Genomic DNA, 21,672 nt, shown 5'->3' on the forward strand with positions numbered 1-21,672 from the left:
CTCTTGAAAGGTGCTGTCCGCAAGCCTTTTATCTATCTTGACTTTTATTCCTGAACTATGTCTTGCCACATATCTTTGCCATCTTTTCCTATTCCTACTTTTATATTTGCCACCATATATAAAAGTATACATTGGTTTAATGTGGAGCTTCTTATAAAGTCTTCAAATGATTTCTCTTCTTCCTCATTCTCAACAACAACAACAAAACAGTGCACAAGCTGCAGTGATTTATGGCTAGTCTTTTTGACAATATTTATCATAAGCACTGTAATAAAAGATGATCAAGGGTTAGCTAGGTGGTGCAGTGGATAGAGCACCAGCCCTGAAATCAGGTGAACCCAAGTTCAAATGTGACCTTAGACACATAACACTTCCTAGCTGTGTGACCCTGGGCGAATCACTTAACCCCAATTGCCTCAGCCAAAAAACAACAACAACAAAAGATCAACTATCCTAGGAAATGGCATCTGGGATTATCTTTGGAAGCATAATAAATCCAGCTCTGCCAATTCCTTTATTCACCTCTCCAAGGGGAAATGGTAAGGCATCCTTCCTCTGAGCTACAACATCCTTTTATCTCTTAGGTTCACTTATAACAAGAGGCACAAATTAGTTTTGTTCTGCTTGTCCTGATGGGAAAGAACAGAAGCCAAGGATAAAACAAATTGTAAAGATATCCTTGTTGGCTCAAGGTGAAGAAAGCCTTTCTAAGAAGGCCTGTGACCAGGCACAAATGAAACGGATCACCTCAAGAGAAGCGAGATCCCTCTCACTTAAAAACTCAGAAAACAGATTTTAGTTGTTAGGTTAAGGTTTCAGAACCATAGCTGAAGCGTCACTGTTGCATGCTAGTAGGAAGACACAAGACAAGGGAGAAACATCAGCTGTATTTCCTGAGACACAAAGGCTATTTCTCTAGAAATTTTGCAACTGGTAAAAATGATCCTTGTGACTGGATGTTCTGTGCCTGGCACAGACTTATTAAGTCAGAACTTAATAAATGTTTTTTTCATTCATTCATTCATTCATTTATATCTTATTTATGTTATAAAAGGTCTTTAAGCTTGCTTCCTTCACATAAAAATTCTGTTTCTATCTGCAACATTTCAATGTGGATGTTAAGCCAGAATTACCTGGCTTACATATGAAAACATATAAAATCTACCCACCCTCTGAGGTTAAACTAACCTCAGAGCTCCCTGATACCACAGATATGCTCAGAACACGAGCCAGATGTCGCTCATTACTCTGTTGGTCCAGACCACCTCTTTCTGAGTCCCTTCCAACTTTGAAATTCAAAGACACTAGCCATGGGATCCTAGGCAAGTCTGTAAAATAAGGACCTCCCTCCTAGGGTTGTTGTGAGCATCAAATACGATAGTAATTATAAAGAACTTAGCACAGGGCCTGGTACATAGTAAGAAGTCTATAAATATTAGTTACCATTATCATTTTGGAGAAGAAATTTGACTTTGGATTGAGAGAAGTTGGGGTCAAATATTGGTTCTTCCTCCTAACTACTTATAGAACCTTAGTTTTCATATCTGTAAAATTATCTCTAAAATGCCTGCTAGCCCTAGATCTGACTTCTTGATTCCATATTTAGTATATGAAGTTTATAAACTGTTATAAAGTCTATAAACTATTATTCTTTGTCCCAGTTCTTTTCTCCATCCTGACTTATCCCACCCTTCAGGAGCAGAAGAGGGTCAGACAGAAGCGGGAGCATTCTATGTGATTCATGGATCTCTATGACATAAAAAGTCATCATTCAGTGGCCAGAATTCTAGTAATGAGGTTCTTGGAACCCAGCTCTACAAGCCCTTGAAGCACAGTAATAGTCTGTCCTTGGGACCATCCTCAAAGCTTTTTCAGCTTGGGATAACCTGATAACCTGAGTTTGTGCTGTTTGGGCAGAGCTTTTGAAAATCCTGCCTCCCCTCCACACGGTGTGTGGTGCTGGGAGAAGATTTTCTTGTTCCTGTGCAAAGTGAAATAGATCACCATCCAAACTAATAAATAATTGGCACAAATTTGTCAGTGTATAATCTATCTTACCTCACTCCACCCTCATAGGATAAATAAACAAATAATCTGAACAGAAATACTTGAAAGAAGAAATACAAATGATCAAAAAATTGTTCAAATTCACATCACTGGGGAAAAAAAGTCATTTCAAACCACTCTGTGACAGCGTTTCTTATTTCAAATGGGTTTGTCATCTCATCAATGTCAGCTTGTGTTCCTCAGATAGAAATTATCCTCCATCCATGTGTGTATAGCCTACACAAATATTCAGTCAGTGAATAAACATTTATTCAATGTTTACTCTGAGCCAAGGCACTGCTAAGTGCTGGGGATACAAGAAAAGGAAACATAATCCCTGCCTTCCATGCTAATAGGGGAGATAACCAGCACTAAAATAGTTATACATCTATTTCTGCAGATTAGATGTAAGGTAACCTTAGGGGTCAAGGCACCAACAGCTGAGGAAAATAGGAAAGATCTCCTAGGAGGCAAAGGTAAGACTATGATGTCCTATATATCAAGCATAAAGGGTCCAAAGATCAGTGAAGACCTTCCTCTTTCTGAACACGATAAAAAGAAGTAGGAATATGACTATGACAAACAGATATATGGTTACATCCCCCAAAATCACTTCCTAGCCCAGTTAACCTTTCTTAAATCAGTCTTAAATGAACCAGTAGCAAAGAGCTGTGACAAGTAAATCTTGTATATGGAGGAGTGTCATGGCCACTGAGGGAGCACATGAGCTAACCATTATGTCTCACTCTTGTTTCGTGACCAATCTAACTTGTTTTCCCATGACCTACAAGACACAGCTTTTCCTGCCCAGTTCCTTGTTTGCGATTAGACATAATTTACTTGTACCCAATATTCCCCTTCTCTTTTCCATATCCCTCTTAGTAATGCTCAACTTTAGTTCTTTAGAAATGTGCTCTCTCTTAGAGAATAAATTAGTGTTAGTGAAGTTTGGTTTTCAGATAAATCACTTTTTGATCCATAAGTGACAAAATAAAACTGACATCCAATTGGATTTTTCTTCAAAAAAATCCTAGGAATGGAGCGAGCTTATCAAATAAAACTGATACTATACATTCAGAGATAGATATAAAGCTGGAAAGGACCTTGGATGAGCCTTTCATTTTTACAGGTGAGTAAATTTAGGCCAAAAGGATTTAAGGATTGACTTGCCCAAGGTCACATAGGCAGGGAATGGTAGAGGTGAGATCCGAATGCCAAATTCAGTACATTTTCCATGGGACCACATAGTTCCCAGGGCATGAAAGCACTTCCTGGCCTTTTATCATCAAGTGCTGTGACTCAAGAGAGGCTTTCATTGATGGAAAAGCTAAGGGGTTCAATAGATTTTAGAGGTAAATAAGTAAATAACATCTAACTTTAGAACTTGAGGAGGATGAAAAATACTTTTAATCTGTAATCTGCAATTGTAACCAATCTGCTTTTGTTTCCTACCATGAGCATAATCGAAAGCAGGTTTTGAAAAAAACTTGCCCCAGAGAAAGTTACTTATTATTCCTTCAGCCAAGTAGTCTCCTCCTCCCCTCAAGTAACAAATTATTTGTTCATTGATACAGTGATGGTTTTGTTTAACTATAGCCTACATGATAAGTAAATGTTACTCATCGTGAATTGTGGACACAAAGAAACTCTAGGAAAGACTTTGGGAAAGGGCACATATTCAGTGTGAGAAACAGGCAGCTAGTATGGCTATGACCAGGGTAGAGTGACCAGAGCTTTGCCCCCAACTGGCAAGTTTGGAGAGCATCAGCTGACAAATTAGGGAAAGGGTACCAACAGTACAGTCCTTCAGCAACATAGAAACAACAAAATGAGGAACTGAGTTGGGGAGAATAATTAGTTAAAAGAGGAAACTCCCAGATGGAGCGAGTTACTCCCCTACATGATTTTGTTTCTTTCCCTTCACCAAAACGGTCTCCATCTCCCACCTGCCATTATTGAAGGCATGCCACTTGGCCCCAAAACACTTTGGAATACTTCAAGGCAAACATCCATAGGCAGAGCTGTGAGCTGTTGAGCTCCTTTGCTGCCTCTGTTCAATGAGAAAACCAAGATGAAGCCTTCAGGGCATTGAAGAGGTTCTTTAAGGAGGACTTGTGGGAAACTTGGCCAAAAGTGGCACAGGATGCCCTGAGGAGGACAAGGCATATCAACTTCATTTCCTGAGTCCCTCAGCTGCTAGCCTCTTCCCCATTGAGGTTACCTTAGTCCCTTTTTTGTATATCTTGTTTATACCTGCATATGTGCACACAGTCTCCCCTACTAGAATGTCCTTCCTTATAAGGGAGGAAATTCTGTTTAATTCCTATCTGTGTATCCTCAATATCTGGCATACAAAGGATACCTATTAATTGAGCATTGATTGATGAGCTGTATTAGCAGAAAGGGCATTGGTTAAAGGGCATTTTCTCAGCATTTCATGGTCCCATAATGTCACAAGTAGAAAGCAAGATGTTTTTATAAATTACCACTGGGCGGTCCATTTCCCCTGCTAAAATTTTCCTTTCATCTTCTACTAGTTGTATCACTTTAGCATTTAATAGTGGTGCGTTGGCACCTTTAACCATTGATATAATTCTGCCATTCTGGAAGGAAAAAGGAAAAAGAAAAATCTTATTCTCAATGCAATTTCACAGCCAGTTTTTCAATTTTTTTTTTTGATCTTCGTTCAAAGTTTTTTTTTTCATTATTACAATGAGTTGCTTTAAAAATAAACTATTAGATGACGGTCACTAAACATATCTCCCTCGTCTCAACAGAAACGTAGTAGATCACTAGAGCAAAATGTTCTCGGATATCATCACTGAGCGAGCCATTCTTCCATATACATCTCTCATTGTTAACAAGAGAGACTTCAGATCAGAAAGATAGAAAGAGGAGAGCAGTTTCAAAACAAAAGTGGTGTAAAGTCAAAAGGTGTTAATGAGATCCACTTTGACAAAAATAAAGCTGGTTGTCAATATTTCATAAAGCGGACCCCAATGCCACGAAGCCTGGACTCCTTTATCTCCCCATCCACACTGTACAAATGCCTTTCTCTATACCGTGGCTCCCACTTTTGGTCCACTTTGGAATACTGGATGAATCTTTCCTCCAATTCAAATGATATCAATAAAATTCTGACTATAAGCAAGACATAAGGCTAGGTGCTGGAAATAGAATGTAAAAGACAGAGTCATTCCTACCATAATGGATATAAACTATTGGGGCGGGAGTAGAGAATTACAAGTACAGAGACAGTTAAACACAAGGTTATAATCTCAGATTGCAGGCTAACTCCTGAGGTGGGGTTGAGGGGTAGAAAAAGTTTCACCAAGGAGATGGAATCTAAATGAGTCTTGAAGATGGCACCTAAATTGAGCTTTCAAAGAAAACAGGACTGAGAAGTTAAATTGAGATGGGAATATGTTGTGTCCTGCTTTCTACAGCCCCCAAGCTGGGGTGACCAAATGTACCTTTGCTTTCTAGACTCCCCATGCCAGGGCTGATTAAAATATACCTTCCTAGCCAAGAAGTGATAAGGTGGGACTCCCGAGGATGGTGGGAAAATGGAGTCCCTTTATTTTAAGGGCTTTCCCCTTTATATAATTTAACAAAAATTGTGCTCACGTGGGACCACATAAACAACTTGCTATTATAGTAGTTCCACCTGCTATCACTCTGCTTCAATCAACACAGGTTATCACCGCCCCCTGACTCCTCAGGAAGGCCGAGGGCCCTTAGGGCAGATGGGGAGTGAAACCAGACATTGTCAGCAGTTCCCTCTGAGCTGAAGGGTCTTAACCCTCACCCAGAGTTTCCCCACTGACTGTGACCCTTTACAGAAATACCCTCCTACAATTCAAGTTCAGGCAACCCCTTATAGTCTAGTGGTGCAGTTTAGGAAGAACCGGACCAAATTCAAAGGGAGTGGTAGGTGGGAGCCAGTGAAGAGCAAGAATCTCAATTCATGGCAGCTGCTTCTCCTATCAATTGCTTTAAGCAGCTTCTCCTCCCCAATCTTGAGTATTCTCATTTAACCTTCCCTTAGTGTCCTAGTAGCTCATTAACCAACAGAGCAGTCATGGCAAACTGCTCGGGATCAAGGAACGGGAATATTAAGGGGATTTCTGCCTGGTCAGTAGACATTCACAGACCTTTGTAATATCAAACCAGCACTACGTAAGAGAAAGGGATAGCTTCCAGCAGCTGTATTCATTATATGAATTATCTCAACTATGTTTATGTATTGGTTGCTAAAATCCAAATCTTAATATCCTAAAATTTCTTAACTTTTTTTTACTATCCCAAAACTCACAGATATGGATGTGGAGGGGGACACAAAGGGAAAAGTTGAGTGTAAAGTTAAGGTTTTGAACCCAGGTGCCTAGATATATCCAGCAGCAGAATTTCATCAGGAAATATCTCGAATTTCCCTGAGAAAATAAGATTTCTCCCCTCCCCCTATGAGACCCCTTTTTCTTCTCCTTTCTCTTCATCTCAAATCTCTTTGACATGATCCTCTCTTCTTTCACACAGCTTCTAATAAAATAAAAAACCCTCTAAGGCCAACATGTGCTTCTGTTCCCCCTTCCATCTCATCTTTTTTACCAAATCCCTCCCCCAATTGTTATTCCCCTCCCCCAATCTTTAAATACTCTACTGACTTTGTCTTCTATCTTCAAAAAGACCCAAGTCTTCCCTAACCTTAAAAACTAACAAAACAAGAAATTTTCACTAAATCCTATCATCTCCTAAAACAATCATCCCACCTTTCTCATTCCTTTCTCAGCCAAACTCCTAGAAACAGCTTTCTACATAAATTGCCACCAGTTCCTCTCTTCTCTTACTTCATCATCCTCGGACTTCTGTTCTTGCTGCTGAACTGAAACCTCTCTCCGTGATTAACAGCCACCTTTTTATTGCAAAGGCTGATGGTCTTGTTTTGGGTCCTTGGCTTTCTTTATTTCTGAGTGTGACACAGTCTCCTCTGCATTTTCAGGAAAATTTATCTGACCAATCATTACAGTTTTTCTGTCTTTGATAGACTTGTCCTTAAAACTGAGAGTGTTCCCAAGGCTCTGTCCTAGGTCCCCATCTTTCTTTCTCTCTTACCTCATTGGTCCCCATGTTTTTGATAATCATCCTTATCTAAATTACTTAAAGATTTATGTATTCATCCTCAATTTCTCCTCTAAGTTTCCATCCCACAATAGCAGCTGTCTATTAGATATTTCAAACTACATGTTCCAAAGTCATCCCAAACTCAACATGCCCCAAACTAATAATTCCCTTCCATCAAAACCTTCCACTATTCCCAATTCCCTATTCCTGGGGAAGATACCCCCATCCTTACAGGCTGCACCTTCCCAACTTCACCCTTATCCTAGATTTTTTTACTCTGCCTCACCCCACCTATCCAGTCAGTTGCCAGATATTGCCATTTCTATTCCTCTCTCTTTTATCCTCCCGCAGCTGTCCACTTATATAACCGTATTATCTTAGTTTATGTTCTCATTCCCCTCTCATCTAGATTATTGCAAAAAGCCTTGGTCTCCCTGCCTTAAGCCCCTTGGTTCCAGTCCATCCTCCACACAGCAGCCAAAATAATTTTTCTGGAACACACATATGATCACACCACTCCCTTATTCAATAAACTCCAGTAGCTTCCTATGACTTCTAGGATAAAAATAGAAAGTCTCTGTTTTGCTTTTAAAGTCTTCCTTAATCTGGCCCTGATCTATCTTTTCAAGCTCATTATATATGACCTTCCCTTCCCACGTTCTATAATCATTTTTTCTCTTTTATCCCCAAACAGCACTCCATCCTCCATGTCCTTGCTTCGGCCATCTCCCAGACTTAGAATGCCCTCCCTCTTCATCTCTGGCTCACAGGACCCTATTTCCAAACCATGTCCATACACATTGGCCATGTTTCTCATGCCTCTGCTGTCAAAAATAAGACCCTGTCTCTGGGACATTGAGAAATGAGACTGTACATTCTACTCCCTAGGAATAGGCTAACACACCACTTCCCGCCATTTTCAACCATAGCACCTGCACTCTGGCTCCCTTCTTTCTAGTTTCTCTTTATATGTTGTCTCCCCACCCCATCCCCATCAGAAGGGAAGCTCTTTGAAGGCAGGGCCTGAATAGGTTGCTTATATTTCTATACTCAGGATGTATCACACTACTACAGCACATAGTCAGTGCTTAATATATATATATATATATATTTTTTTTTTTTTACTTTACTTCATTCAAACTCATACAATTTCTCTTCCTTTAAGATTCAATTTAAGTACCACCTCTCCATGAAACCTTCCCTAATCCAGCTCCAATTAGTTCCTTCCCTTTCAAACCACTTTATGTTTAACTCGTCTGTGTTTATTTTCATTTATTTATTTTATATTGATTCTGTATGTACTTGTCTCCCCCACCCTCCCCTTCCTCCCCCAACTCCTCAGGCAAACGTCAGCTCCTTGAGAACAAAGATTATTTCATTCTGTGTGTCTGCATCCCTAGTGCTTGGCCCGGAGCAAGCACATCTGGTTGACTGACACTGAACAGAGACTGCCTGGGTCTCTGTCAAATCAAATAAGCATTCTGGGTTTGGATGGAAAAATCTTGGCTCAGAGAAGAGATGCAAAACTATTCCTGTGCAGAGGTGGGCAGGGCAAGTGGAAGGGTGCAAGTTGAAAGCATTGTATATACCATCAAACTCAAGTGATATATAGGTAAGTTTTGTTGAACTGCTTCCCCCACCTCCATCCCCATCCCTTTTAATTCTTAACTATATGAGATGGCTCACTGGATAGTAATGGAGAAGGAATATATTCACAGTAAAGGTGATATGAAAACAATATATCAATAAAGATTTTTTTTTCCCTGAGGCAATTGGGGTTAAGTGACTTGCCCAGAGTCACATAGCTAGGAAGTATTACGTTCTGAGGTCAGATTTGAACTCAGGTCCTCCTGATTTCAGGGCCAGCACTCTATCCATGATAGCTTCTAGCTGCCCCTATAATGACTTTTTTTTTAATGAAGGATTCTGGAAACATTTAGTCCCTTGCTTCTCAAATTTAAAGTCTGTTGCCTATTTTTAAGGTTTTCTATAATCTGGCAATATCGGACCCATCCACATTTTTCCTCTGCAATTTTCCAGTAATTTACTCTGACTTCTAGACAAATCAATTCCACTGCAACTGACTCCATTGTCCTATACAACACCATAGAAATTACAGGGAAGCTGATGACAACTCAACATGGAGGGAATCCCAATGAGGAGATTTCTAAAAGTATAATGGCTACTCAAAGTGAGTTCCCCAATATGGCAGACATTAAGCATGGATAACAGGGGCTAGCTACTTGTTAGGGATATTTTAAAAGGGATTTCCATTCAACTACTTGGCCAACTACTCTAGGATTTTATGATTCTTTGAAATGTTTATTAATTCAGCTACTGGTTGGGCCCTGCTTGATGGGCAAAAACATACACGTTCTCTGGTCTCAAGAAGCTTACAGACTAGTAGATATTCTACTAACACAGGGAATAGCCCTTATCATCAGTGAATTTGGCCACTGTTTTGGGGGCTACTGTTCAAATTTTACTGGGAGTGTGAACTAGACAACATAATGACCTGCATAGGTGTGATACTTACAAGACTAAAGAGGAAAAGTGGCTCACATTTATCTCTAAAAGGCTGCAGGGTAATCAGACTGTCTGCTTCCGCCTGAAAAAAAAAAGCAAACATTTTATTCATTTACAGGCTAGTGTATGCACATCAGATTCAAAACTGCATAAAAGCAGTTTCTGTTTTCATTTAAACTAGTTTAAAAAGAGTTCAACTTTCCACTAGTGAACTTTACAATTCTGGGGAAATCAAGGAGCATCTCTGGTCTTCAGCTTCCTCGTGTGCATAATGAGAAGCATTAGATTAGATGGTCACTTTTTGAGGTCCCTTCCTATTATAAATCCCATAAATCCTAAAGTCATGTTCATCTGCCGAGGCATCTGCCAAGGCATGATGGAAAAGAGACTGGACAGGAAGATATGGATTCCAATCCTACCTCAGACACTTATCTGTATGACTCTAAGTACTAATCTCTCTGGGCCTCAGTTTCCTCACCTGCAAAATGAAGGGCTATCTTATGGATCAAATATGATAAGAACATATAAATATAGACATATGGAGATAACATATCTCTCTCACTTTGCAAACCATAAAGGCACATATATAGATAGAGATATATATTTTGACAACCTTTCATATATGTTTGTCTACTGGAACAGTTTGTGATATTTAATTACATATGTATATATAATTATGTAAAGGGCTGAAACTGAGTTGATGGACTGGGGTCAGACAACTGAGTACTTAAGGCTAATTACTGATTGGACAATACTCTATTAGCATATGCTTGGAAAATGGCCCTTCCCACTATTCTGTGCTGGTTCAATCTTTTGGGGTATACAGAGAATTGTGGGAAGGATTAGGGGGTGGAGTAAGACAAGCCTGAGTCACTTTGGCAGTAGAGGAGAAGAAGGGAGGTCATGGAGATCCTGTATCCATTCCCTTCATTTCTACCCCTAAAGACCAAGAATAAAGACCAAGGACTTTTGCTTATCCCAACTCTGGCTGATTCTAAGGCATACAGGGTGCTAACTCGGTCCTTATATAATTATATATTTAATGATATCTAATATATATTTTATATATAATAATTATATATGTGTGTGTGTATGTGAAATATAGCAAAGAATTAAATTCCTTAAGGGAATAATTATATGAATTTAGTTCCATAAATAGAGAAGGAGATAGATAAGAGATTAGCTGACCAAACACAAGTGAAGATGTATATATCCATATACTATAGTTGTGTGTGTGTGTGTGTGTGTGTGTGTGTGTGTGTGTGTGTGTGTGTGTGTAGTGGGCTTGGGTGTATGTAGACAGAGAAAAGAATCCAAGGTACAGATATATAGGCATGAATAGATATATAATTGGTCTCCAGGATTTTTAATTTCAGCTCTTAAAGCCTCTGACCTATCATTTCATTGATGGGGATAATTCTTGATGTGAAAATCCCCTCCTCTAATAAGGGTCAGCACCTTGTCTGTTACCCATATCTCAGAGAGATATAAGCTGGACTTGACCCCAACCAGGCTTCTTTTTTTTCCCCTGAGGCAATTGGAGTTAAGTGACTTGCTCAGGGTCACATAGCTAGGAAGTATTAAGTGTCTGAGATCAGATAAGCATTCAGAAACTCCTGACTTTAGGGCTGGTGCTCTATCCACTTTGCCACCTAGCTGCCCCACCCCAACCCTTCTTGATTCCAAAGCCACCTTGGTCACAACATGCGGCCTCTTCCTTTGCATGTAGCAGACACTTGCTGGATAAAATGAGGTGGTTATGGGTCTTTCGCACTAACTAGTATATATAATATGCATCAACAATCCCTGCCACACAATCTGCAGATTTATTAGGTAGTAAAAGTAAATGGTGTCGAAGAGTTGTGGCAAAGCTTATGGCGAGAAGCCTCCCTAGATCTAACCAGGCTGGTCCTTGGGTAACATATGTCAGCCATCTCTTTCCCTCCCAATGGTAGAGCTCGACAAATTCGAAGTTCTACGGGCATTATTTTTCGAGAATCTGAGAATTTCAGAGTTAGAACAAAGACCAAGCTTCATGCTGAGTGAGACTGATGATAGTACTTCTTGAACAAAATACAGATGAAGCCATCCAATCATGCAGGTGAGATACAGAAGACCACGTGTTCCCTGCCATCCACTGGATTCCCCAAACTTGATCTAACCTGGAGAAAATGAAGTTGCATATATAAATTCTCCCCAAAAGGCAAAGCTCAAATTTTAGATGGCCCCAAGGTTCTCTCTCTTTCCAGGTTGGGAAAAAAAAAAAAACACTACAACTTCCAGAGTCCTTAGCTATTTAACTCCTGTACTGGACAGTCAATTCAGAACTTTTTTTGAATGATTGTTAAGATAAAATTTCTTCTGAATTATGAGCTGCACTCATGGATATACATCAGCAGGATTAAGCTAGCTTGTGTAGTCCCAGCAAATTAATTTTTGTAAGGGCCCAACAAATATATATATATATATATTGTGCACAATACAATGAGCCTGGACCCATGCACACTTTGGTGGCAACCTGATTCAATTTGCACCTGGAGAATTTTTTGATTTAAGTATGTTGCAGTTACAGTCATAACATGAATGGTTAATGTGTTTTTTTTTAATATACAAACAATGATTTTTAAATGTGTTATAATATCCATGAATCCATGGGAGATATGCTGATTTATCAATGAAGATGTAGAATAATTAGCTTATAACATTCATCTTTTTGTAAGAAATATTATGATTCAGAACAATGAACTATGCAGGAAGATGTGATTTTTCAAGTCTGGATGACTATTGTAGACCACAAATGACTGTCTGTGATAATTTCTAACTACTGAAGTCTAAAGGAGCTGCTCCTCCCCACACACATACACCATCTCCAGCCAAGTCCAAGAAAATGGTTTATACCATGAAGTCTCACCTCACTCCTGTCTGCAAGCTTCAACATGCCACAAACATCCATAGCTTCATTTTCAAAAATGTTTTCCAACCCCAGTGATAGCAGAGACTCATTAACTTAGCATATATTGAAGAGCCAGTTAATGCTTGTTTACACGTTCCAAGAAAAACTGAAAATGTGGCTCTTTTTCCAATAGTGAATGTCAAAGAATAAAGCTTTAGTGAGTGAAAACTTTATTGTAGATTAAAATCCTATCTGGGTGTATTTTGCATGAAAATAATCCTTTATAAGGCCTGGAGAGACTTACATGAACTGATGCTGTATGAAATGAGCAGGACAAGGAGATCATCATATACTTCAACAACAATACTATATGATGATCAATTCTGATGAACCTGGACATCTTCAGCAATGAGATGAACCAAATCAGTTCCAATGGAGCAGTAATGAACTGAACCAGCTACACCCAGCGAAAGAACTCTGGGAGATGACTAAGAACCACTCTATAGAATTCCCATCCCTCTATTTTTGTCCACCTACATTTTTGATTTCCTTCACAGGCTAATTGGACACTATTTCAAAGTCCGACTCTTTTAATTCAGCAAAATAATTGTTTAGACATGTATACATATATTGTATTTAACTTATACTTGAACATATTTAACATGTATTGGTCAACCTGCCATCTGGGGAAAGTGTTGGGGAGAAGGAGGGGAAAAGTTGGAACAAAAGGATTTGCACCTGTCAATGCTGAAAAATTACCTATGCATATATCTTGTAAATAAAAAGCTATAATAATAATAATAAAAGAAAATAATCCTTTATAGAAGGCCCTAACAATAATGTTCATTTTTGTGAAATAGAGAATTTTTAAAGAAAATTTGGTTGTTTTTTTTTAAATCTCAGATAAAAAAAACTGTGGTTTTTTAAATTAAAGTGATTTTATTAAACATGAAAATGTAAGAAAAATTATAATTTAAGAAAATGAAATCAATTATAGGAATTTTTAACAATATTTTCATTCAAAAGTTTTATTATGTCTAGAGGAGGATTGCATGATTACTTATGGGAGCTTAAATAAACACAGATATAAAAGTTAAAAATAAATCATTCCAGTGTATATGGAAACAATCCAGTCTCTAATTTAGCTTCACAAAACAAGTGACTATTGTTGTAGACATATTGTGCACAATATGATAAGCCTAGACCCATGCACACTTTGGTGCAACCTGAATCAATCTGTACCTGGAGAATTTTTCGATTTAAGTATTTTGTAGTTACAGTCATAACATGAATGATTAATGTGGGGTTTTTTTTTAATAAATAAAGGAACAGTGGCATTAAAAATTTAGGTAAAGCATCCCATTTTTTTAAGCAATTGGTACATTTCTAAGAAGTAAATACAGGACATCAAAAGCCAGAACTGCACAGATTGTAGAGAGAATGCTGCTAACATCAGTATTTAAAGTTAGCCTTCTTCAAATTCAAATGCATTCCATCTCCTTTTGCTAGGTCTTTTCCTAGACTGTCTGGTCCCTATCTACCTCCCCAATTCCCGTTGGTGATATCTCCATTTCAATTCATCATGTCTTTATTTTGTGGGTAGTCTATATATTTATTCATCTATGAACAGGCTGTTTTCCCTAGTAAAATATAAGCTCCCTGAGGATGGAGATTGTCTCATTTTTGTACAGTGTCTCCAGCATTTAGCACATGACAGGTACTGAATCAAGCTTTTTGATTAGACATTGACATTGCCCTGCCCTCATAGAGTGCACGAGTTATCATCAACACTATGGCACAGAGAAGGATACAGGGGCAAAGTCAAGAGAGAAAGAGCTCAAAGAAAACATCAGTGGGAAAGAGCTGAGAGCTGAGGGTCAGGAAATAGGGAGCCCCAAAAAGCCAAACTCATTCTAGGTTTGGGGAACAGACCATAAAAATCCACAGAGGCAAGAGACAGCAGAGAGAGTTTGGAGAAGAGCATCTAGTCTTGGCTGGCTGGAACATTACTGTATAAAATGAGTCATGCAAACAAAATGTCACGGCAGCAACATGCAATATCAAATTAGGTATGAAATGAAGTAACTCCACCAAAGAAACCGTAAAAGCTGTCAGGACAGAAACAAGATTTTTCTTTTTAAATAATAAAACATGTCTAGTCACATTATTCTCATAAAAAAGTTAATATTTTGATGAGAACAAAAAAGGTTTTATACAATTAATAGCTAAAGTATTTTAAATTGTTTATTTAACTATATCTCCTTTTTAATGTCTATTTTTCTGCAATGTAACATTTTAGCACATACACTAACCTATATAGCATATAATGTGTAATTAAATATATTACCAATAATGCCAATACTCCTTTGGCAGAGATACTGGAGTGATTTACCATTTCCTTCTCCAGTTCACTTGCCAGATGATGTTACTCAGGCCTTTTGGACTCCAGGCCCAAAGCTCTATCCACTGAGCCACCTAGCTCATCATCTGTATCTATTGACTTTTCCCTGACTCCTTTTCTGAATAAAAACATTCATCACTAGGAGCTACCTCCAAACCATGAGGAGACATCCAGATGGAACTTCAATAGAAATACTATAAATATGATTATTTCTTTTATAGATGAGGAAGTTTGTGCTCAAAAAGATTGATTATTCATCCAAGTTAAAGTAGTCACTCTTTGGTACACATATACCAGGCAGAAGAAAGAAGGGTGATACTGGACATCATAAAAATATACTTCAGTAAATCTACCTCAGCTCTCAAGGCCATTTGAGGACAGGCTTAGAGGACTTCAGGATCCCTTCCAATCCTATATCTGAGATCTATAGGTGTAAATCCTTACCACAGCAAAATGTAGCAGCTCTTCCTCCGCTGAAAGTTCATTTCTCAGTTTCCGGAACAAAGCCTGTATTGCTTTGCAAGGTCCACACCAAGCTTGATAGACATCAATAACTAAAACAGAGAAATGTTTAAGAAGAGTCAGGCAATCTCAGTGACATCTACAGAGGCACCCCTCCAAATCTGGGCTGAAGGACAGGGGTGATTCCCGACTGGCCAACATCCTGCTATTGGGAAACTGAGGATCTCTGAACTTGAGCAAGGGGTCGGGGAGAATGAGCGGACCCAAATCTAGCTGACTAAAGAGGCAGCAGTCCCAGGAATACCTGTTAGGCCTTTATTCTGCAGCATTTCTTCCCACAGAGTTTCATTATTGATGACTGTCTACAACAAGGAAAGGACTATGTAACTACCAGTAGTTAAGCTACAAATGACCCCCATCTACCAAAGGCTCCCAGGACCATGATGCATACCTGTAACTGGATTTCTTTCTTCTTGCTTGCCATTTACCTGCTGAATAGGTGAAAAGAGAAAAAAAGAACATACTGAAGAAAAAGTGGGAGGAAGAGAATTGCAGTTGCAAATGTTTAAGGGCTCACTGCTACCCAACCCAATGTGACCCAGGAGGGCACTGAGGGCAGCAGGAGCATGGTTTTCAGGCTACTCTTGGAAGCCTTTTTCTTGGCCACTGTGACTGCTCTGACTCATGCCATGATTCACAGTGTCTCTGCCTGTACATAGAAAGCTGAGCTAAACTTTGCTTTCTCTTCCTCTTCTTTTGACTGAGATGACCTAATAAGAACAGAAATTTCCAACACATCCAGCAGACCTGGGGACCACTCCACTCTGTGCTTGTAGAGAGCATTCGGGCCTATTGCTGAATGGACTGAACCCTCCAACAACAGATGATGTTACTCAAGTCTTTTGGAGTCCAGCCCAAAGCTTTATCCACTGAGCTGACTTTTCCTTGACTCTTTTTCTGAATGAAAACATTGATCACTAGGAGCTACCTCCAAACCATGAGGAGACATCCAAATGGAACTTCAGTAGAAATACTATAAATATGATTATTTCTTTTATAGATGAGATTCTCTGCCTGAATCACTGAACCTGAGAGTTGGGATGGGAGGAAACCCAGTCAAACCCCAACAAGGAAGATTCAGCAACTTATAGACCCAACTGGGAATCATCAAGCATCAGTGAGAAGACTCCATTTTTGTCCAGCTCAGATGGGTGGGAAGTCTGGGTTAGTTTTTCCTGACATCAGAAATTGATCCCTTTGCAACTTCTACCCTTCATTTCTGATTCTACTCTTTGGGGCCACACAAATGAGAACTTCATAAAGCACTTAGCACAGTGCATGGCGCATAGTAGGTGCTTTGTAAATACTAACTATGTTATTATGACACAAAATAGGGCTAATTGTTTCCCTACATGACAGCCATTGACATACCTTGACATGACTATTATGGACCTGGCTTGCTACTATCTTTTTATAGAGTTAAACGTGTCTAATTCTTTCCTGTGGTTTTCACTATCCTGTTTGTACTGTCCAGTTTAGCAGAGTCCTTCTTAAATTGTGGTACCCAGAATAGGAGACGATACTCCAAATGAAGTCAGGTAAAGGCAGAGTAGAGGGGTTTCTCAAATCCCAATTCCTGGCAGCTGTGCCCCAGCATGCACTGGCGTTTTGGCAGCCATGTCACTAACCAGGTATAGCTTTCAGTTCCCCCAAATGCCCAGATCCTTTCCTGAACTTGTCTATGTCATCCCGTTCCCATTTTTCGATTATTTTGTACCAAACGACAAGACTTCCCATTTACCTTTACTAAATTCCATTTTGGTACATTCAGCCCCATGTTCTAACTTTGGGGATCCTGACTCTATTAGCTAATTTGTTAGCTAGCCTTCCTAGCTATATGTCATCTGCCCATTTGCCGAGCAAACCATCTATACCTTTATCCAAGTCTTTGACAAACCATGTCCAGAACCCTAACTCCTCTCCTAGAGAAAGCCTACCAATAACATGGAAGCATTCACAATGGTTCTCTGAATCCAGCTATCCAACCTGAATATAGTAATTACCAAATATACATCTGAATATATTTATTACCACATCACCTAGCGTGTATCTCACAATTTTCTCCACAAGTATGGACGGTGATACTTTAGCAAAAAGCTTTACTAAAATTGTTGCCCTTGCCCACTAGCTTGGTGATGCTGTCCACAGAGGAAGCGAGGTTAGTCTGACTTAATCTGTTTTGGAGGAAATCAGCCTGACTCTTTAGAATCACTACTTCCCTTTGCAGGGGATGGTTCACCAATCATCTTTTCAGTGGGTTAAATTTTCCTATGAATCAGAGTTCAATTCACTGGTCTACAGTAGACAAAGTCTTTTATTTTTTTAATGAAAACCTTTGTCCTTCTCTGATCATGTAGCACTCTTCTATTTTCCATGATCTTCCGACTTTCAGGAACTGGGGACATGGTTCATCTGGGCCATGAGTTTTAAATCTGTCAGTGGTAGCTAGGTTCTCTTTTACTATTTCCTTATTTATCTTGGATACTAACTCCCTGTGGGTCACTTTCTGTCCCTCCCAATACAAAAGTCATTCTCTTTAGTAGAGAAAACAAACAAAATGAGAATTGGACAGCTCCACCTCTGCTCTCATTGGTTATAATCACCATTCCATCTTTCCAAAAATCTAATGTTTTTTGAGATACTTGTCTCCCATTACAACAACCCAAAAAAACCCTTTTATTGTTCTTAGCATCTGGATATCTGTTATTGTATATGAAAATTGCCATTGTAACTTCCATTTAAGGACACTTCTTCCCTAAATCAATGAGATGTCTATATTAAGAATCATTGGGGCAGCTAGGTGGCTCAGTGGATAGAGCACCAGCCCTGAAGTCAGGAGGATCTGAATTCAAATCTGGTCTCAGGCACTTAACACTTCCTACCTGTGTGACCCTGGGCAAGTCACTTAACCCCAGTTGCCTCAGCAAAAAAAATAAAAATAAAAAAATAAAAATAAAAAAGAATCTTTGATTAGGGTGGTGCTGCAGTGGATAGAGTACCTGGAACACCAGGAGAACCCGAGTTCAAATTTGACTTCAGTCACTTGACACTAGATGTGTGACCCTGAGCCAATCATTTAACTCTTGATTGCCTCATAACAAAACAAAAAAAGAACCATTGATTGTTTGAAATTGCTTGCCATCTCAAGGAAGGGGAGGGGTAGAGAAAAAGAAAAATTTGTAATTCAAATTCTAATTTTTTTAAAAGGAGTGTTTAGGACTACTTTTAAAAATAAAGTATTTTTTATAATATATATATATCACATATGAAAACCAAAATAAATATTCTCCAAATTAAAAAAAGAATCATTGATTGTCACGCTTGTTTGCTTGTGCGATAAAAATATTCAACTTGAAGTATAGCTGCTGTTCACCCCATAATTTTCATGCTAAGAAGTTCAACGGATCTAGCTCCTCCTTTGCAAGATTTTGGCTCCCCTTTTCTGAGATGGTGCTTGATTTATCTAATGTGCTTCTCAGATTCATTGGCTCAGGGATCTGGAGCTGAAAGAGAACTCCAGGTTATCTTGTCTAACCTCATCACTTTACAGATGAGAAAACTGGGAGTCCATGAGAGTGTGGCTGACCCACCATCACACAAATAGGAAATAAAGAGACATAAGATTTGGACCAGGATCCTTTGGACTACCGTGAGGGGCAGTTTTGCCACCTGAGTAACCAAGAGACACCCGAGGTAACTGAATGTCATTCTTAAGCTAATTATGAGAAAGTACCCATCATACATCCTTCCCCTCCCACCCCCATAAAACCCACAGGCTGCTGCTGAAGGACCAGTCATCAGTGAAGAAATGCTCAACCATGTGAATCCTTGTTTATTTATGAGTCTTTTAGCCCCTCGATCCTTCAATTTTAAAAAGGTTTTTTTTTTAATTTTTTTAAGCTGAGAATTTCCTCCTAAGTGACATCAGAAGCAGAGTTGATTCCTTTTTTTTTTTTTTTTTTGTATAAAAAGATCAATCTAGCCAGGAGCAATGGCGACTGGACCACGTGCAGCCAGGCAGGCTACTGAGAACAGACAGTTCTCAAATGTTCTCTGTCATCTGTAATATAATCTGACTTGATCTTCAGTTAAGTTTGCACAAAACAGTCAGGCTCTGTCCAGTGGTGGCTTGAAAATGGTGAAGGTCCTCAAGAACATTTCACTGATTACCTCCAGCTGGCCAAACCAGATCTACTCCAGGTCTAAAATTAACAAACTGATATTTTTAAACAGGAAATAAACATCTCTTAATAGAGCAAGACCTGGCTGCCGAAGTGATCGTGAAGGTCACAGAAATAATAGAGCAGGACCTGGCTACCAAAGTGATCAGGAAGGTCACAGAAATAATAGAGCAGGACCTGGCTCCCGAAGTGATCAGGAAGATCACAGAAATAATAGAGCAGGACCTGGCTCCCGAAGTGATCAGGAATGTCACAGAAATAATAGAGCAGGACCTGGCTACCGAAGTGATCAGGAAGATCACAGAAATAATAGAGCAGGACCTGGCTCCCGAAGTGATCAGGAAGATCACAGAAATAATGATGCACAAGAACCAGTGCTGTACAGGGTTTGGATGGGGACCAAGAAAGGGTTGGGAGAAGAAGCAGTTCCCAGTTTCTTCTCGTGTAGGTAGTGAGGCAGCCTCCTATGGTGGACCCAAGGCTGGTCTCAGAGTAAGGAAGGCCAGGAATCGAGTCCTGCCTTTGATCTATACTGGTTGCCTGACTAACTGACTGGTGGCCTGACTTCTCCCCAGTAAAATGGGGAGAGTACATCAAAGGCCAGCTGTGAGGCTCGGATGAGATAATGAACTCAAAGCACTTTGCAAAGCCGAGGATTCTGTTTCCAGACAGTCCTCTGTTTAAGAATTAAGGACCAGGGCCAGAGTCAGTCAGGCGACTCCAGAGGACAGAAACCCTCCAGCCCCAGGTCCAGGAAATCTGAAAGCTCCCAGAGCTGTTTGGGCCATCAGCTCCGCTGAGCCTTCAAGCCGGAGGTGGGATCGCCCCGAGGAGATGGCCCCAAATGTCTCGGGGGCTTAGAGCTGGGATGGTCTTGGGGCCCGATGTAACTGACCCCTACCGAGCAGCCATCCCCTCCCCTCCCGGCCCCGCCCCCTCCCAGCCGGTGCATTTTCTTTCCTTTTTTTCCCCTTTCCGAATACCTGGGGAAACACACAGCAGTGCAGAGGGAGAAGTACTGACGAAATGGGCAAAGGGAGAAAGGGATGGTACACAGATGGTAGAACAGGTCACTGAGGCTTGACTGAGAGCAAGATGGACACTGCTGCCACAGTCACTGGGCCCTCAGGGGACACAGAATAAGGGCTCGGGGACGCTGGCCAACCCCTCCGCGCGCGGCCAACCACCCTCACCTGAGGCCGGGGTGCGAGCGCTAGGGGCCCCGCGCCGCCCTGCCCACACCGTCGGTGCCCCTCTCGGTGGCCCCAACATGCTGGCCGGCACCGGACAGCCTGGCACACCTGGCACTGGCGAATCTGGCACTAGATGGCCCGGCACCGGAGGGCCGCTGTTTGCGCAGCTACGTCTCCCTCCGCTTGGCCCCTGGCCGGCCCTATTGGAGCGGGAGCCTCAGGCAACCGAGACACTGCTGCTCATGTCAGTCTGGAACGTTCTAGACTAAGCAGGCCAAGGGGCACCAGTGCAGCCCACCATCCCGGGTTACCTTCCTTTACTTTTCCTTATTCTTCGTAAATCATTTGCCACTTAGTGGCCCCAGACCCCAAAGGAGAAGCATTTCTGTAATTGTTCAGTCGGGAACATTTGCGAACTGGCAGCTCTCTAGTTTGCCTGTCCTTCCTTTTCCCAGCATTCTCTAGGCCAGCTGAACTGGCCCAGCTGCCAGTTCTCACCCGGGACCCTCCATCTCTCCAGTCTCTGTGGCTTGACTCGGGCTGCTCCATCTCATACCACTACCCTGCCTCAAATTCCCTCCCAGTAACCTTTCCCTCATAGAATATCTGACTTTCTTAAAATCTGTCAATAAATCCTTATTAAACACCTACTATGTGTCAGGCACATAGTGCTAAGTGCCATGGACACAAAAGGATAAAACTGCTCTCAATGAGCTTAGAATCTTATAAGAGAGACAACATTCAAACAAATATAGACAAATGAGATAAATGGGAATTAAGTAAAAGAAA

At 40.4% G+C, this 21,672-nt stretch overlaps 1 protein-coding gene across 1 annotated transcript in view; it reads right to left on the minus strand.

The window, feature by feature from the left end:
• NME8 (NME/NM23 family member 8) overlaps positions 1 to 20,824 on the minus strand; it is a 59,921-nt gene extending 39,097 nt beyond the window's left edge. Inside the window, exons 1-6 of the mRNA XM_051978840.1 lie at positions 20,674 to 20,824; positions 15,901 to 15,940; positions 15,754 to 15,811; positions 15,432 to 15,541; positions 9,704 to 9,775; positions 4,533 to 4,649 (exon numbers count right to left, since the gene is read on the minus strand). Coding sequence (XP_051834800.1) covers positions 4,533 to 4,649; positions 9,704 to 9,775; positions 15,432 to 15,541; positions 15,754 to 15,811; positions 15,901 to 15,933 — 390 coding nt within the window. The 5' untranslated portion in view covers positions 15,934 to 15,940; positions 20,674 to 20,824. The remainder of the gene's footprint in view (positions 1 to 4,532; positions 4,650 to 9,703; positions 9,776 to 15,431; positions 15,542 to 15,753; positions 15,812 to 15,900; positions 15,941 to 20,673) is intronic.
• Between the last annotated feature and the right edge of the window lie 848 nt (positions 20,825 to 21,672).

The sequence above is a fragment of the Antechinus flavipes genome, chromosome 1, assembly GCF_016432865.1.
Source record: "Antechinus flavipes isolate AdamAnt ecotype Samford, QLD, Australia chromosome 1, AdamAnt_v2, whole genome shotgun sequence".
Classification (NCBI taxonomy): domain Eukaryota; kingdom Metazoa; phylum Chordata; class Mammalia; order Dasyuromorphia; family Dasyuridae; genus Antechinus; species Antechinus flavipes.